The following is an 18,567-nucleotide window of genomic DNA, read 5'->3' as shown; positions in this document are numbered from 1 at the left end:
GAGGGAAGCTGCATGGTGCGACCTGCCTCTGCCTGGGCACAACCCTGGCTTGTTCAGGGCATGCAGCATCTACAGCTGCATGCATGCTCTGGATGTCCTGAGAGCTGTAGGTGGGGGTGATGCTTCTCTCTGCTGAGCACTGATGTGTGATAGCTCTTGCAGTATTAATTTTTGAATATTAATTAACAGGCTCACATGTAACTACGTGTAACTGAATTCTGAGTGTCACATACCTGATTTTAATAAATGTAGTGCATTATTTTAAGATTATGGATAGAAGTAGCTATGTCAGTCAACACAGCTGCGATTTCTATGTAGCATTTGAAAGTTCACAAGCAATTTGTCTGAACACACTCATCTAAGAGCCAAAACAGCACTGACTGTTGGACACCAAGCACAAGAATGCTTTCATTTGTCCCAAAGCAACGGCCTGGGAGCAGCGCTGGGCACACCTCGTTCCTTGGGCACTCCAACTCAGTTGCAGTCATCTCTTACCTCTGGCACTTTACTGAGGAATTTCTCATGAGCAGGAATGCCACGCCTGTGCCACTGCTGGAATGCCTGCTGAGCTGCTGGGGAAGTGTGTGTGTCCTGTCAGGGCAGCCTAGAAAAAAGCAGAAGTCTGAGTAGTGAGTAATTGTCTTTAAGAGCTAAGGTCATGAAGGAAAAAATGGATTAAAAAAAGGAAAACTAATCTTAGAAGAAAGCCTGCCTTCACACAAGTTGCTGCTGGCAAAGAATGATTGTCCCACCTTCAGAAACCCTGCAGTGCCTCCAGCTGGAAGGCGCACGGGCATAACAGACTACTAGTGAGCTAAAAATCCTTAAAGAAAGTAATCAGAATTATTGCACTAGAGGATTACCTGTGTTTTTGTTACATTCAGAGCATCACGAAGAGACAGCAGACTTGATGAACTTTCAGCTAGGAACAGTGAGTCTGAGGAAGTGCTGCTGACCAGGTCATCCAGCGCGTCCACCTGTCGCTTCAGGCTGTGAAGGGTGCCTTGTGTTTGTTGTTTTCCTCTGATCAATACATCTACTTGCTTGGACATGCAGTGCCAGAGCTGAGCCTGAACAAATGGTTAGTTCTATTTGTATCCAGTTAGTGTAATTTTCAAGACTACATTTAAGAAACCTGAGGCCAAGCCATAAAGGACACACTATTAAAATCTCCCAGATCACAAGCAGCTGGCAGTGGGTTTGCAAATCAACATACTTTTAAATAGTTCACCTCCTTCAGTCAGAAATAAGTTGTATTTCTGTGGCACCTCATCATTAACTGCTTGAAAGGAACAGGTATGCTCTAACTGAACTGTGCCCTCATCTCTACTTCAAATGGCCACAAGTGCCTGTGAACTGTTGATTCTTACGTCACTAACATACAACAGTACAACATAAGTGTTGGGATCATGCTGGCATACTCAAAAAGCCAACTATGATTATTCAATATTGTTCATCTTGATAGAACATGTCATTGCTGGCTTTTTTCTACTATTCCCACCTAACAAGGCACCCAAAGATACTCCAGTGCTGGTCATTATATACGAGGTGACTGCGACAGCTGGAGAAGGATCTCCCACACACCCATTTTGTTCAGACTCTTTTTGGCAGGGGCCTGCAGACATATCTGTGCAAAGGTAAGAGATGTGCCACCTTCAGCCGATCTTCATGATGCTGCAGCTTCTCTCGGAGAGCCTCTCCACGCCACTGTTCATCCTGTTGGCAACACAAACACATCCAGCAACTGAGTGTTACCGGTACGGACACTCAGCAGCAGCGTGAGCAGCAGCTACTGTCTGAAAGCTTTTTACCATTATGAAGATTTGAGAAAAATCCAACTTTCTTTCCAGTGAGAACAATCTTTTGTCAGCATCAGCAAATGAAAACATCTCCTCTAAATTATCAGAGTCACACTGCATGCTTCTATTTACTGCAGAAAACACTTCCAAATCTTCCAACAGTTCTGGAGAAGATGGGCTTGAAGATTTAAACCCTGTTTTAATGTTGTCTTCAACCTCTGATTTAAGCAATGCTGCTGTGTTCTCTATTTCCCTTTGTCTCTTTTCCAGGTCTTCTTGAGTCTTAACCTGAAACATAAAATAGTCTCACTACTTTGCTGAGATACCACAAACACATCAACCCAGAAGAATTTCCCGTGTAACCAAATCTTTCTGAAGCATTTACATTTTGACCATTGAAATCACAAACTAAACTCTCTGAACAGATGCAGCCCTAATTATGAAGTTAACTTTATTTGCCTGTGAGGCACCAGTCTGGAAGACACTGCTTTTCCCCAGACAGCCTTTATTTGGGTACTCAGTTATACCTGATTTTGGAGATCCATGTAGTTCTGCTGGATCTGGCCAAGCTCTTTAATGAGGTGCTTGGTTCGCTTGTGGTTATTCTGTGCTACTTGTTCAGCAGCTGCTATGTCACTCTGCAGGCAGTTATTTGCATGCTTTTGTTCCTAGGAAAATACAGAAAAGATTGCCTTTTACTGTGAGCACCCACTTGAGAAAATGAATCAAGAGAGCCTATATGAGAAAATTTCTTCAAGTTAAAATGCAGAAACAGCATTAATAAGAGTAACTCAAGGTACTCTGCAGCACAGCCTAGAAATATCAGAGTTTGGCTGCTTCAAGATCTGTCTAATCAGAGTTAACACAACTTTTGTTCCTCAGCAATAAAAGGGGGATTCTATCATTTTACTATTTAAAAATAACCAAAAGCCTCTAACATTCTCCCTTCCTTCAGTCAGGACTTACATGCAGTTCTCTTTCAAACTGTGTCCTCTGCATTTTCATTGCTTCCTTCAGACTGCAGATTCGTTTTTCAGCTTTTTTCCTTTCTGACTCCAGCTGCCCCTGGAGATGGTTCAGCTCAGACTTGGAGAGTTTCAATTCTTTTTGGAGAGACTGAATTTCTCTATTTTTTTGTTGTAACTGTAGTTCTTTTTCTGATATCTGATGTTCTGTGAACAATATTTAAACTGAAACTGATTAGCAGAAATGTAAATACCTTGGTGTATTTCAGACATTAGATATTTTCAAACTACTCTGCTGAGTCATGTTTAGATAAACACTGGCACCAGGTGAGAGGTGACAAAGCCGCCTTCAGAATTTCAGTTCTCCAAGCAAACGAATTTAAGAATCAAGAGTCAGATAAAGTACTGAGTTAAAATTCAAGCAAGATTAACAGAACTATTGGTTGGTTTCACTAGAATTAGCACCCACACACCGCAACGATAAACTTATTTGTGCGATAGATCTTACTGCTTTTTCTGACAGTTTCTTCAAGTGCTGCAAATTCAGATGCTTCTTTTTCCAGCTTCCTGTTGTTTTCTTCTGTCAGCCTTACTTTTGCTACTGCCTGTTCCAGTTTCTCTCGTTGATCCGTGAGTTCCTTTTCCAAAAGTAGTTTCTGTTCTTTGAGTTTAGCAGTATTTTCTTCCAGTTTTTTCCCTTCATGTTCTGAGTTTTGCTTGAGCTTATAAAGGATCTGCCAAAAACAAATACAGTTGAAATTGGTACAGTTTAACTTGTAGCAACTCAGTAAGAACAAATACCATCACCAAACAACACTGTAGAAGTTAAAGCAGCAGAAATCTGAAAGAAGAAATACGGTGTGGTACTCAGTCCAAACAGAAGCGTTGCTCATTTTTCCTCCTTAATTTCAGAACAATTCCCTCAGTTTTTCTTTTGACTAGTGCTTTATTGAGGCCAAATAAGGTAATTTCCACAAACAATTGTGGTCTCACACAGAAGTGCAGTAGAAGAGCAAATAGTAACCCACTCAAAATAAGCTTTGAGACACCAGAAATAAACTTCAAGATAAGAGTTCTGGATCTCCTGCTGCTTAGTTTTTGAGTTCTGGAACACAGATGCATTTAGGTTTTGGTCAGTTTTATTTGAAATCCATGTTATCATTTCAGATACCCCCACTGTTCGTTTGTCTCCCACAGCACATACAAATTCTATGAAGAAGTTCTCCAAGCTATATCCAGCTGCTCTTGTTCATCAGCTGACAAACCAGAAATTATAGAGAATTGTCTCTGCCAGTCCACGTCCTCACCCAAATCAGCAACACACCAGCAGCGGACACACAGCACTGCACTGCACCTCCCACTACATCGCCCTTCTTGCACTCAGTTCTGCACACAGCGATCCCACCAAGAAGGAGGAGCCCTTTGCTGGGAGGCTGGTTTTCAGTCAGACATAACAGAATGCTGAAGCTTTTCTTACTGCCACTCCTCATAAAGTCACACTTAATGTCTCTAAGTGTTATTTGTAAACTTGCACCCAAAGCTTTTCCACCTGCATTATTTTTAGAGGCCAGGCAAAAGCTCAGTAAGTCTCAGGTTGTTTACCGCTTCTTGTTTGGCCAGTATTGTTTCTTTCTCTTCGATCTCTTGCTGGAGCTGCTGCAAATGGTTCTCTCTCTTTTTCTGTCTCTCTTGGCAATCCTTACATTTCCTTACACATTTTAGAATATCTTCTTTTAGGGTTGCCTGCTCTTTAAGCAGCTCTTCCTGGTGCTTTGTATTATCTTTCAAATTCTAAGGACAGAACAGAAGATAAATCGACATAACTAGCTGGTAAAAGTAACAGGGTCTGACTTAAAAGGCTTCCACATGAAACTCACTCATCATCCCTAACCACATTGAAGACTATCTCCTTTCTAAACCAGCTCAAGTGAATAAACAGAATAGTAATCACCAGATGAAATGCTAGAAGATGCACGTAAGTAAGGACATAAGACAAATAGCAATACTCAACAACGACCACCACCAAACCCCACCAACTCAGCCCACCTGAAGATGGTTCTCTGACATCCCATTGGGTGCTTTTGGTAATGAAAACCTGCCTAGGACCAACATGACAGTTGCCACCTCCCTTCACAGTCAAAAGAGGAAAACAAATTATCTGTTGAGGTGCCTGAGGTCCTAGTCACTCCAAGCCCAGCAAGAACAAAGAAGTTAACTAGCCATTGTTTATTAGCTCTGCAAAGGATCTGTATTTCAGACAGTGTGCTTAGATGGAGAAACAGGCAATGGACTGATAATGACAAAAGTTGCCCCTTGTTTCTGTGCATCAATTTACTCATTGCATTAAAACCTCCTGTATTTGACCCAAACTAACCTGTTCTGCCAGCTGAAGCTGCTGCCTGGCCTCACTTAATTCTCCTTTCAGCATCTCTAGTTCATTCTTTTTTTCTAGAAAAATAGTTGGTGAAAGACATTTTCAATCAGTGTAGCAACTGAACAGATCAATACGATGGGAAAAGCATTACAGAGATGTGATGACAGAAGGACTGGCACAATAGACAGGTGCTATAAAGGAAGGGAAGAAGATTGCTCACCCACATCAGAAGATTCTAGGGAAAGCTTTGCAGGGAAAGCTTCACCAAGGAGGGATCTCCAGAAAGATCCTCCCCAGTGGCAGTCAGCCCTTAAGTGAGGCCTAACAGAGGTGCAGCCTCTGGGTCACCCCAGGACACCCCTTCCTGTCACAGAGATAAACTGCCTTCACCTGTGCTCCCAGGGCTGACCTGGTCTTTCCCCAGGTGCTCAGTGGTTCAGTCTGGCACTCAGTTCCCATACAATCATCAATTAATTAAATAACTTTGCAGCTAAAATTTCTTGTAAATGAATAAACATAGGAAAGTTTCCATCTTGACACATTAAGTACATTCTGCTGGTGGGTATTTAAGCATGCTGATAACATCATAGTTGTTACATAAAAGAAATCACATTAAAAGATGTAGTTTAAACTACGTTACAGCTTAGAAACTGCAGCTTTGTCTTTACCTTGAAGATCTTTGTGTACAACAGCGATCTCTCCATGCAATGACTTTTTTTGTTTACTCAGTACATCTACCTCCTGCTGCAGGTTTTTAATATCCAATTCTGTTTTCTCTGCATTGGACAACGCGGCTCCGATGCTGTCTTCAGTAGCAGTCAGGTCTCTGCAAAACGTGAATGCATGCTGGTGGTTTGTTGGAGGTCCATGATGCACTCAAAGCAGCTGCACTTGAGCAGCTTGTTTTCAGCTCAGGGGGACGCTACCCAGCAGCCAGAAGAACATGACAGCTGTCTCATTCCAAGGCTGAACATTTTGCTTTTCACAACATTTCTCACTGCATTGCCATGAGACACATCGCTGCATTCACTGGTGCATATTTTCCCCAGTTATGCTATAGAATTACTGTAGATGTGCCTAAATTAAAGCCTCCACAGAGTAAGAAACGACATTCTACAGTATCAGAGTTACAGTTGTGTTTCTAATTATGAGAAGTTATAATTCAAGACATTTTTCATCACTTATCACATTTGCAGACAATGTATCCTGCTCCCACCTTCTGGTTTGTGACAGCTTCTTTTCCAAACTCCGACAGTCCTCTTCAAGCTTTTGCTTCTCTTTACTCAGAGACTCAATATTATTTTGCAGAGTGCGCATTTGAGAAACCAGATGTTCATTTTCCTGACGGTCCTTCTGAAGCAGTTGTTCCTGCCAATCTACTTCCCCTTGCTGACACTGAAATAATCTCTGAATATTCTCCAATTTTAACTTCTCCTGGCAAAGAAAAATTGTGAGCAACACACGTGGTGAAAAAGAATAAGTGAACATATTTATCTGCAGCAGTTTAAAACCTTTCATTCACAAATCACATGCAGCTACACTACTCCAACTTAAGGGTACAGAGAATGTTACCCAGACCCTAACAGAATCACAGAACGTGCATCTCTCTTCTTTCTACATTACCCACTACGACAGCTATAAATTAAATACTTACTTCTAGAACTGCAACCTGAGTCTTCTCCAGTTCATTGACCTTTTGATCATGTTGTAGTTTCAAACCCTGAAGTTCATTATTTTCAATCTCCAACATTTCCAGAACGTGTTTCAGTTCTAATAAGATGAAAGAAATCAAGGGTTATTATAAAGCACATTAAATACATTCTATTCTCTAAAAAGACATTGGAAGAGGGGACTAGGGGGGGATGGGATGAAATAATGTTGATACAATCCCTGAAAAGCACACTCATTTTCACTTGGTGTGTCAGACACCAGTCAGACACTAACGATGTTCTACTAGGAAGTTGCAGGTCCTGTGTCTCCTCTTCCCCTTTTTCCTAAGGACAAGTATCTTGACTGGCAGACAATGAAGTCAATTTTTTTCAGAGAAAGTACAGGTTTGTAAGCTGCTGCTTATTACGCTTCCCATCATCTGAGAGGATACAACTGCTTGAAGGTAATCCTCTGTTCCTCCTCCAATCCAGATGTTTTCCATGGATGTGCCACAAGCAGCCAGCTCCATCACACAGCAATAGCACAGAAGCTTTAGTCCCCATGGTAGAATTGTTTTTCCTCACTTCAGTGAGGAACTCAAATCCCAAGAACAAAGCAACACAAAGCCTCAACTCAAGCAGAGGGTAACCAGTCAGCTCTGTGGTGGAGTCTGTCTCTAACTAGGAACGCTTTCTCTGCAGCCATTCACAGTATTCAAAGACTGAAGACAATATAATGGCACAGACGTACAACTAGCATCTTAGAGTGTATTTATTTTCAGTCTGCACAAAATAATATCTACCTATCTTATGCTTGTTAATTTGTCCAAGTATTATTTGAAGATTTTCTTCCTCTTTTCCAATATCCTTCTTTATGAACGAAAGCTGTGCTCTCTTCTCATCAATTTGGACATCCAGTTCTCTCCTCTCAGCATTAAGATCTTCCAGAAGGAGCCTTATTTCCTGTGGAAATAACATTGTTAAAATGAATGTCATTATTTGCCATTTATTTTTCCTTTAATAATTTAAAAATATTTATTAAAATGTAACAAATCTACTGTCAACTATAAGCTCTAGAATTAAACTATCCAGAATATCCAACACAATCCAATACAAAGTCATAAGCTTGCTGGTTCTGTTTTTCAGATTTGGGGGATGTAGAAAGCAAAACCGTTTTTGTGGAAATGTTGTGATGTTTTTATATTTCTATTCTTTTGCTGTTCTACACAGATGTAATTAATTGAAAACTAATTTGGAAAAGTTACTTTTATTTGGCGCTGTTTTTCCTTTGCTTCAGTCTCCCCATCTCGAAGAGCTTCCTTGAGGTCACCTTTCTTTTGAGAAATACAGTCCTGAAGGACACGGAGCTGCTCTTTCCTTTGACTGAGCTGCTGCTCCACAAACAACAGCTCTTGTTGCTGAGCAGTAACCTACGACATAAAAATTTAGCACCACCACATCTGGACACTTACAGTTTTATGGCCACACACATTCAAAAAATAAATAAATGCAATACTGTTACCAGTTTACAGATTTACTTGAATTGCAAATCACATAAGAGTTCCATCAGAGCAATGAGCTCCATTTGCTAGACTGCTGTAGAAGGGCCAGGACTGACAATTAAGTTTTGAGCTGGACAGAGCAGCCCTGTGCCTCGGAGGTACTTAAGCTTCTTATTCTCAAATGCAATAAGAACACAGAACTCTGCAATAACATTTATTACCCAGAAATGCAGACAAGATTGGGGTCAATCTAAACACAAGCCCCAAAATAGAAAACATTCCCCTCACCAAAAAAAAAAAAAACAAACAACAAAAAAAAACCAGACAGTAATTCAAATTACCACCACCACCACAATAAATAAATAAATAAATAAATAGTCACAGAATTAAGAATTAGATTATTCAAATAAGGCAGTTTAGAGCCAAAGACACTTCACAATTCCCAGTTTCAGTACCAACAATTAAACTGATACTCTCGAGTTGACCAGATGCACCTTACCTGATTTTTCAGTCTTTCCAGTTCAGTTTTCTTGACCTGAAGAACATTCTCTGCTTCTCTGAGCATTTGGAGGTGATGTTCTTCATTACCTTCTGCAACTTGAATATCTCCTTGAAGCTTCTGAAGGCTTACAGAGAAGATAAAAGGCATGGTTCAGAAGAAACAAAAATACATAGAATCCTTAGAGTTGGACCTTTAAAGGTCATCCAGTCCAACTCCTCTGCAATGAGCAGGGACACGCACAGCTAAGTACACTGGGCATACTTATTAGAGAAGGACATTAGTTTAAGGTAAATTTAAGATAGATTTACCTTCCAGTCAGCATTTCTATTTTCTGGTTTAATGACTGGAACTCAGAGTCTCTTGCAGACACCACTTTGTTGATTTCCTTCAAAATCCCTTCTTGTTCCTTCTTACGCTGCTCTAAATCCTGTGTATCTGCCTGTAATGACCTACAAAAACATTTGTGCCCTTACATATTTACATTTTAACAGCTTCCCCACTCCAAAAGCAGTCTCTTGATATTTAAAAACAATCTTGTTCTCCTCTTCCCCATCTGATACTTATTCAGAAGAGTAGTGTACCTTAATTGCTGATCTGCTTTCACAAGTTTAGTAGCCATTTCCTGAGCCCTTCGCTCTAGCTCTTCTGCTTCAGTTTCAGTATGGAACAAATGCTGTTTGGCATGATTGTACTTTTGAATAGTGTCTTTAGTCTAGAGCAAAAATTGAACATTATTGAGACAATACAATCCCACCTTACCCTTTCAACATCTATAACCATCAAGTCAGCTGTTCAAAAATGACCTCCACCTTACTTGAATATTATTCTCTTGCCCCAGAAGAGAAAAGCTTCCTCCTCTTTGGCAAGGACCCAACCAGTTGCTTTTAGCACAGGTTATCCCACGGCTTATTTTTTTCAAATAAAGCATTTTCAAAGGCTGCAGGTTATCCACGTAAAAATAAATTGCTTAGACAAAAATAAAAGTAAACACCTTCTGCCTAAAACAATCAACATAACACAGAAATCCTTTGGCACTTAGTTATGGGCTCTACTTGCCTTTCCCCGTGTGCTCTCAAGTTCCATTTCAGCTTCTGTGAGAAGCCTGTCTGCCTCTCTAAGCTCTGCTCGGCGTTTGAGAAGAGTCTTCTCTATACATTCAATTTCTTCTGCAATATCTTCATGATGTTTAAGAGATTTTTCTAACTGTAGTTCTGCCATTAAGTTTTCAGTGTAGCCTTCAATAAAGTCCCTAAAAGCCCAAGAAAAAAAACAACCAAATTAAGCTACAAAATGTCAGAGGCTCAGAAGCCTCCCGCAGTTTGTGTAATGCATGTAACAGATCAACAAGAATGTCAGTTATAAACATCTCAAAATCTACTGGCACTGGAAAAAGTTTTAGATATTCCCACTTGCTTAAACAGAACTAGTGTGATTTCTTACCTGCGTTTGTTACGTTTTTGAGCTGCTCTCTGTAGCTCTGCTACTTCGCGTTCCAGCTCTTCTCTTTCATGCAGAAGATCTTCTATGTTTTGACGTAATGTTTCCATTTCGTTCTTGCATTTATGCTCAGCTGCCTCTGACCATTTATCTCTGTATTTCCGAGACTTCAAATGACGCACAGTGTCTTCTAACCTTGAGACTTCACTCTCCTACACAGGACAGCAAAATTAAGACTGATTGTCCTGTTTTTCTATTTCAGTGCTCCAAAACACATAAGCAGTTACAGATAGCAGAGACCAGCCCACTAACACTGAAGACAGTGGAGGGCATTCTTATCAGCAAGCTCTCTGAGATCCAGAATCTTGCCACAAGACTACTTTGAATTGTTAAAAAATTTAATCTCTAGAAGTGAGATTTCTTTTTCCTCCTTCCTTTGAAAAAGCATGTATTACAGGATGCTTTTAATCTGTTCACAACCCTGCCACTCTGTGCCTTACCAAGTCATGATGCTTGGGTACATTGCAGCGAAGATCTCCAAAAGGAATGAGTGGGACAGTAAAGTTTGGAGGAAGAAGGCCATAAACAACCTGGGCTCCCACAGGAGGTGGGCCATAGATAACAGAGCCAGGAGCAATTGAACCTCCATTTGCAGCTGCAGGAGGAGGGCCATAAGCCACAGTTCCTTGGGGTAGAGGAGCACCATCTGGGAGAGCTGTATAGATGACTGTACCAGGTGGTGGTACAAAGGGCAGGTCTTTGTGAGCACGAGCTTCCACATTTCCTTCACTGTCTTCTTCCGCTCTTCCAGCTTTAAACACAGGGAAAAAAAAGTTTTTTTTAATTCAGTTTTAAAAGAAAGATTTCTTGAATTGCAATACAAAGTGTATATACACAAATATTTACATTTAACACTGTTTAACAAATTCACCAGAAACAAATATTAAATATCCACTAACACGTATCAGAAATATTCACTAGGAACTCTAAGCAAACCTACATTTATTATGCTCCTGCACCCTCTGAGACCTTGAGACTCACCTTTATCAAGATTTGTTTTGTGTATCTTGTTTCTGACTGGTGAATAAACCCAGCATCCTCTTGATCTGGGTAAGTCTTCCTTCCTGACCTGACTACACCCTCTTCTGGGTGGGGATGTGCCAGGACATTGTAAACCAACTCCAGAATCTTTTGTGCTATGGGAGGCTGGAGTTGAGGCCTAAGGGAAAGAAAAAAAAAAAAAAAAAAAAAAAAAAAAAGGGTTTGTCACTATAAGATACTTTATTCTAGAAATAAGAAATAAAGTAAAATAATTTAATAATTGTAGACTTTCCAAAGCATTGATTTTTTTCAAGAACAGGCTCTACACACCCTGTCTTCTCTCATTTTTAAGCATTTCGCTGCTTTAAAGAGATAATCAAATATAACAATGTTACTCAAATTCATATATATGGAATTTCCCCATAACAAATGCCTCTCTACATAACAGGATTTGAATTTCTGACCTGTGATGGTGGCATATAGTACCAGTATCCTCTTCTTTTTAGTGGATCTGCCATACTGGTGATGTAATCATTCTGGCATGAGAGTGCATTTCTGAGTGCTGCAATTTCGTCTTGTAAGTTGTCAATTTCATCCTTGTTACCTGATAATTAATCACACAGTTTTATAAGCATATAAGACAAATAACTAATGATACTGGATGTATCCTAGCATAAGAATTGTACAGAATGGTTTCCTGTTTGTTCTCAGAGCTCTAAACAGCTTCTCATGTTAGTGAGAAATATGCATTGCTGCAGAACAGCTTGCTTCTCTAACTGCAGGAGACAGAGATAAGAGATTACCTGCCCCAGTGTCATCCAGCAACCATCTTAAACGGTCAATTTCTGCTTTCTGTTGCTCCACTGTGTCATTCAGTTTATCAATTTCTAACTTTTGAGAGCTCAATGCAGTCTTCTCACCAGCTTTCTCCATTTCGTGTTGAAGCTGGTTTAAGTTTAAATCAAAGCAAAGCATTTCAGTTTAAATTAGATTACAGTAGAACATTTTCAAACAATCTTATTTTTTCCTACAGAAACGCTCAGCAAAATGCATGTGCCACTTTGATGCAACAAAATTCTTCTTCCCATCTTCTCATATTACTGAGACTTACATATGCAGCCACATGAAGGCATTCAAATGAACAGGCTTTCATCAAATTCAAACAATTCAGTCAGGGAGGTGTAGGGAGAGGGAAGAACACAGTGACTTGGGAAAACTTGAAGAAAAAGGCCACAGCAGGCAACTAAACACGGCCATTTCAGAACACCAATGAACTGCTCTTCATATATTTCACCCTCCTCATATAACAGAGGAAACATTGCTTCAACTTACTTGTTCTTCCTTCTGTTTCAGAAGCTGTTGTAACAATTCTATTTCTGCTTCTGCTCGGGCAAGGTCCCGAGTTGCACGAGCTGCCTCAACACAGAACTCTTCAGCTTCCTCAAATTCCTGAAATTGAAATTTTACCTTACGTTTCGTTTACAAGAACATCTCACAGACTTGCAGATGTCTCACAAAGCTTTATGAATTGCAGAGTAACAAGAAACATCACCGCTTGTCTGCTTCGGAATTCAAGAAAATGTCAAAAATAACTATATCTGCATTAACTATTTCTCCTTTAACCTTACAGCCTTTCTGCAGAGTAAATTTTAGCATGTGCTAGTACAAAGCCAAAAAAATCACTTCTAATTCTTAAAGGCTTAAGTTTATTACTAAATTCCATATTTTCTTTTGCTGTTTAGTCTTATGTAACAATATATTGTTAATTGATTGATTTTCAATTGCTATAGAAGATAAAACCTACCTCTCCCCCACCTTCTAACTTGCAGCAAGGCAGCCTGTTAACCCAAGTTAAGTCAGACATTGATTTATAGTATTTCAAGATGAGACTGACTAAAGCAATAGCTCATGTGGCAGGATAATTAAAAATAAAGACTTGAAGCTGAATTTAAAAGCAACAAAGACAGTCTTGATTATTACGGCATTAGAAAGCATTGCTTAAGTATAACTAACAATTAATTACCAACGTTGACTTACCTCAGCTCGTTCCTGATTAATTTTGAGAACAGTCCCATGAAGAGCCTGCAGCTGGTTTTTAGCAATGGATAGCTCAGCAGCCGCCAGTTTATCTGAAGTGATGATTGCTCTCTTTAATTCCTTCAGCTCTTTATCCAAATCAGCAAATTGCATTTGTGCCCTGGCATCTTCTATTTTTTTCTGAAACCAGGAAAGCAACAGGTTTCACAGTAATTTCAAAAGAAAAGCAGCACAGAATGAAGGCCTTTCCACACACCCCATTTGGTATCGTATACATAGAACTATCATAATAATACAAGAATAAAGATGTCCAATTGCACTTAAGAAAAAGAAAAGGGTTATATTTAACCTTTGTGTTCCTTGCAGTTGAACTTCATCTTAAAAAGCAAAATAATTCATGAGTTCTTTAGATACTCTTTTCTTGAGCAATCCAACACAGAGCATACACTCATGTCTATTCCTACCCTTTTCTCCAAGTCTTCTAGTTGAGCAAGAATAGCCTCTTTTTCTTCATCCGCCTCTTGGAGCTGTTGATCAGCCAGGCCCTGAATTTCTTCCATACTCTTTATTTTTTCACGTAAAAGTTGAATTTCATTCTCTAACTGATGGACCTTGTTCTTATTCTGCCTGTTTTCAGATTTCACCTGTATGCGAAGTATGCAAGAATGAGCAACAAAAACAAAATTTCAATTAAAATCCACCCTATTTTAATGATTTTCAGACAAACTTTTTGAAAGCACCATTAGTAGTATATTTTATACCTAAAGAATAGCAAAGCAGTTCCTTTTCCTAACTATCACATCTCGGAAGTGCCTAACTTATTTTGGCAATTGTATGCAATGTGATCTTTTAAGAAGGTTACTGACTGTATTTTTCTACCTATAATTATACTCCCTGTTGCAAAGACTGCATTGTTACACAAACATCAAAAAGCAAGCCTCTCTCAGTCAAATTAGAGACTGAACAGAAGCCAACTGCTAAGGAGCATGTATCATATCGATAAAAAAAATAATCAGACTGTAAACAGTCTTCATTGGTTTCATTTTATCATTTTCACAGGCATCTTGTCTTACAAAAAGAAGAGGCAATGAATTTCACTGCTTTAACCCAAGCTTCACAGCATATACAGCATGGAAATAGTCAAGGAAAGCTATTGCATGACGTACACTTGAGCACAATAGAAAAACCAAAGTTTTAATAATGGTTTGTATTCCTGTTCTAATCACAATTAACAGTGCCCTGTGCCAACTTGAGCCGTTGAACTTGCTTCTGGCAAGCAACCGTGTGCAATTTATCTGCTCTTAGTAAAGTTATACTTATTTGAAAGATGGAGGGAAACAAATCTACATTTGTCATAAATCTTGATCCTTCAGCTGCAACATGCATATTTTAAACAAACAATATTTTAAACAAAGCTGAAACTATCTTACTCTTGCTTTCATAGCTTTGATACATGCCTGTCTATATTTCTCCTGTATATCTTCCAGTTTTTCCTGCTGAGATAGCATTTCCTCTTGCAATTTTCTCTGTCTTTCCCATGCTTTCTCTTTTTCCCTCTGTGTATCAGCAAGGATGCTATTGAATTCTTTCTGCAGACTTGCAAGGCTTTTCCCCAAAACATCACCTGAATTTTGACATCTGGAAGAGAAGGCTCCATTACAGAAAACAGTAACTTTAAATCACAATACTAGGCATAAAAGCAACACAGCCCAGTTCAAAAGTGCTAGTTTAAAACATCCAATGAAAATGAATTCAGGTGCAGTGCCGAATAGGTTACAGTGCCCAGTGTTACTCTGTTCTGTCTTTATTTCCATTTTTTGTAGCTGGGACAGGAAAAGAAAAATTCTTTATTTCTAGTAGTGAAACCCAAGAGGAATGCATACCTCCCTCAGTAATAAAATTAACTGAGCTCAGGTAATGTTCTCTTAAACACAAGGAAGGTGCTAAAGGTCATGTTTGAACTGCCCTACATCATAATACATAGGGTGCAGCAAATGTACCTCATTGCTCTCACCTATGGAGCAATAACATGCACAAATCTAAAACTGTTTCTATTTTACTCACTTAATCTCTCCTGCTCCTGTCCGAAGCTTTTGCTTGAGTTCATTTATACGAGCTAGGACTTCCTCGGGGTGTATCAAGTTACCAACTGCATGGCTTAGCTGATTCTGAAGATCTTGAAGCTGTTGTTTCAGGAGATTGTTGTCTCCCTAATAAGTAAATAAATTTACACGTTGAAAAATATTCCAACAGCAATTCAGAATGATCTTACGTTTTCCTTAAAGAAAGTATTGTGTTTATAGAAGCAAAGCACAGTGAAATCCAAAGCCTGTCACAATATCCATATGCTGCAGTGTCTGCAGTTGTGCCACCTCTGTCCCAGACACCAGGCCAAGAAGCCACACCTGACTAACGGGACCAGGACTTGAAGTTTGCTCTGCACATTGGCAAGTTGTGGCAAAAGTTATAGTTCTAATATCTGGTGAGGATCTTTTATAAGCTGGTGGCCATTTTATCCTCTGAGGTGCATGAGATGGGACAAAGGGATTTGGTGGATGCGAAGGACTGAGCCCAGACTTGGCACAATGAGAAAAACTGATGCAATAAAGTCAGATTTTTTCCCCCCATTGCACACAAATAGTTTTCTTACTGACATGTACTGAATGGGGCTTGTGGGAAATTAAGATTTAAACAATTTATCAATCCCACTGCAATATAGTAGAGCAGCCCTGGCATTATTTCAAAGGTCAATCTAAAGATCCAAAATAGTCAGATAAAAGACTGTGGTGCAGGGCCTCCAGACAAGAAATTTGTCAGAAAGAGTCATAAGCACCACTGAACTTCAAAACAAAAATTCTCACTTTTCCCTAATGGCAGTGAAAAAGCACACTGCTTATCAGGAACTTGCTATGGCAACAAATACTTCACCTGCAGTTGTATGAACTGAGAAAGCAGCTTATAATTTTCTTGTTCCTTCTCTTCTGCTAATTGTGCTTTGGTCAGAGCATTCTCTAATGCTTGCCTTTCTTTCTCAAGTTCAGCTTGCAGGGCTGACAGTTCCATCTATAAGCACAAACAACCTTCAGATTAATAACCCCACCTCATCACCCAAATGTGCAATAGCTGTGTTTTTTTAGAGAATAACAATACAACAACACCCCCTAAGAAAAAAAGCATCCCAAGTTAACCCATCAACATGTAACAGCTAGTATTTCTTTAGCATTTGCAGCACCATGATGATGATGTTTAATCTAGACCTGGCACGAACGTGTCTTTCTCACTGGGAAACTAACAGATTTACATTTTATCAGAGTTCTACAGAGAATTTCCAAGTTTTGCCTGAAACATTACACCAAAAAGACTTGGAGGGGCCAGGGACAAAAACACCTTCTTATACATTCTTATATATTCCTGATGGTGGAATAAGTCGTTCAAAGAAAAAAGAAAAATCAGCAACAAAAAAACAAAGCCAAGAAACAACCCCACCAACGCCATGTTCATTTCTGATTAATGGAAACTGAACCAAGATGCCAGCTGCTGTATATCACTGCATCTGAATCCAAAAGAGGATCCCCAACAGTAGGTTACGATAAAATGGGAATGTGTAACTTAAAGCACACATTGTTCTTACCCAGCAAAAAAACAGAATATACAAAAACAAACAAAAAAGCTAGGAAGCTGAATTTCTACTTGAAACAACAGCAAAGGCCAACCTTGTTTTCATCTGCTATATTTCACAAACACAGAGGCCTCTACAAAGAGGCCACAAGTACTTATGTGCAAGGTTACACATCCTAACGAGCTGATACTACCCTCTATTCTGGGACATCCCTGAAAGAACAATTCCTTGCAAATCAGTGTAGGGGGGGATATGGTAAGGTACGCTGCCAGCCCAGGCTGACTGTCACTTTGGTAATGTTACAGTTGTGTGCTCACCTGGCTGAGTTGTTTCAGTCTTTCCAATTCTTCCTTTTGCTGATTGGCTTCAGTGTCTCTGTCTCTTAGCTGGGCTTCCAGTTCAGCCTGGTAGGCACTGACCTCCCCTTGGCCTTCTCTGAGTGAGTCATTTATTTCTCGTTGCTCTTGAAGTGCGCCTTCAAGCATTGCTATTTCCTGGAATTTTACATTCACTTCAGAAACATGTACACAGGAGAAACAGGATTTCTTAGATTACATTGCCACTCTTCCCCTATTCTTCAGGAGTTCTTTATTAACTTGAAAGCTGGTATATCTATCAAAACAGAGGCGCTAAACGTAATCTCCAAATATTTCAAACAAGGCAGGTAACATTATTACACACACAGGCCAAGTCAATGGTGCTGCTGTGTCAGACCTCACATGAAGTGTACACAAGTTACAAAGGTGTAGCCTAAAGCAATACACATTAGTCTAAGATATTAACATTTACAGAAGACGTCTAGGATACTGAGACAGCCTCTTAAGTAACTGTATGATACATTTTAAAAGCCCAATTCCCCTCTTACTGTGCATGAACACATCTGACTGATGTCACCATATCAGAAAGTAATTTTGTCCAGAGAGCTGTGTTTGGCCATTCCCAAATTTGATTGCTCGCTTAATTTTAAGTTAATTCTTAGGTATCTCAACTTGGGAAGAAACATAGCATTAAACCTTACTTTTCTCATATTTTCGGCATCCACGATAACTGTTTTCAAGCTATTTCTTTCATCCTCTAGGTCTGCCAATCTCTGAAGCAAAGATTCTTTATCCTTCTGCAACTCCTTACATTCATCATTGGCCTGTTTTGCCTGATGCTTAACGCCTTCCAGGTATTCCTGTAACCCAATTATAATGCTTTCCAAATCCCTTTTCAGCGCTTCATTTGTTGCTATTTGACCTGCAGAAATGCAAAGTGAATTCAAGTTATTGAAGAAACCACGTTTACTTACAAAACATACACAACTGCCACTGCTAATCTTAAGCTAAGTAGGTGAACATTCAATAAAAACAAGTAACTTGAACTCAAGCAGAAAGTGCTTGTGCTGTGTTTTAAAGGCCAGGATTTTCAACACTACTATTCCTGATCACAGGAAAAGTTGAGCAGAACCTGCAGTTCTTTGTATACCTCCCTTCATACACACATACTTCCTTCTATGATGGCACTTGCTACTTTTCTGCTTAAATCATTTTTAAAAAAATCATATGCTTTTCTGGGGCATCAGCTTCCACACAGACGAGGTGTATGGTAAATACATACATGATAACATTAATGAAGTACCTCACTTAAATCAGTTTTAAAA

At 39.5% G+C, this 18,567-nt stretch overlaps 1 protein-coding gene across 3 annotated transcripts in view; it reads right to left on the bottom strand.

The window, feature by feature from the left end:
• CNTRL (centriolin) overlaps window positions 1-18,567 on the bottom strand; it is a 33,259-nt gene that overhangs the window by 2,781 nt on the left and 11,911 nt on the right. For 2 of the 3 annotated variants that reach the window (XM_031556239.2, XM_085239089.1), the window contains 31 exons: window positions 17,944-18,164; window positions 17,243-17,419; window positions 16,235-16,369; window positions 15,371-15,516; window positions 14,764-14,944; window positions 13,771-13,950; window positions 13,307-13,486; window positions 12,602-12,718; window positions 12,073-12,214; window positions 11,734-11,873; window positions 11,270-11,447; window positions 10,729-11,039; window positions 10,232-10,440; window positions 9,848-10,040; window positions 9,373-9,503; window positions 9,100-9,240; window positions 8,789-8,915; window positions 8,053-8,217; window positions 7,591-7,750; window positions 6,793-6,908; window positions 6,355-6,572; window positions 5,807-5,964; window positions 5,139-5,212; window positions 4,367-4,555; window positions 3,273-3,498; window positions 2,766-2,971; window positions 2,327-2,467; window positions 1,812-2,087; window positions 1,654-1,716; window positions 864-1,070; window positions 496-604 (listed from right to left, as the gene is read on the bottom strand). In XM_031556239.2, the coding sequence (XP_031412099.2) occupies window positions 521-604; window positions 864-1,070; window positions 1,654-1,716; window positions 1,812-2,087; window positions 2,327-2,467; window positions 2,766-2,971; window positions 3,273-3,498; window positions 4,367-4,555; window positions 5,139-5,212; window positions 5,807-5,964; window positions 6,355-6,572; window positions 6,793-6,908; window positions 7,591-7,750; window positions 8,053-8,217; window positions 8,789-8,915; window positions 9,100-9,240; window positions 9,373-9,503; window positions 9,848-10,040; window positions 10,232-10,440; window positions 10,729-11,039; window positions 11,270-11,447; window positions 11,734-11,873; window positions 12,073-12,214; window positions 12,602-12,718; window positions 13,307-13,486; window positions 13,771-13,950; window positions 14,764-14,944; window positions 15,371-15,516; window positions 16,235-16,369; window positions 17,243-17,419; window positions 17,944-18,164 (5,192 nt within the window). In that variant the 3' untranslated portion in view covers window positions 496-520. Of the gene's footprint in view, window positions 1-495; window positions 605-863; window positions 1,071-1,653; window positions 1,717-1,811; window positions 2,088-2,326; window positions 2,468-2,764; window positions 2,990-3,272; window positions 3,499-4,366; window positions 4,556-5,138; window positions 5,213-5,806; window positions 5,965-6,354; window positions 6,573-6,792; window positions 6,909-7,590; window positions 7,751-8,052; window positions 8,218-8,788; window positions 8,916-9,099; window positions 9,241-9,372; window positions 9,504-9,847; window positions 10,041-10,231; window positions 10,441-10,728; window positions 11,040-11,269; window positions 11,448-11,733; window positions 11,874-12,072; window positions 12,215-12,601; window positions 12,719-13,306; window positions 13,487-13,770; window positions 13,951-14,763; window positions 14,945-15,370; window positions 15,517-16,234; window positions 16,370-17,242; window positions 17,420-17,943; window positions 18,165-18,567 lie in introns of those variants that run through there. The other variant, XM_085239088.1, reaches the window with a different exon arrangement.

The sequence above is a fragment of the Meleagris gallopavo genome, chromosome 19, assembly GCF_905368555.1.
Source record: "Meleagris gallopavo chromosome 19, MGAL_WU_HG_1.1, whole genome shotgun sequence".
Classification (NCBI taxonomy): Eukaryota; Metazoa; Chordata; class Aves; order Galliformes; family Phasianidae; genus Meleagris; species Meleagris gallopavo.
The sequence above is the reverse complement of the archived record's forward strand: the minus strand, read 5'-3'. Positions and strand labels throughout refer to the sequence as shown.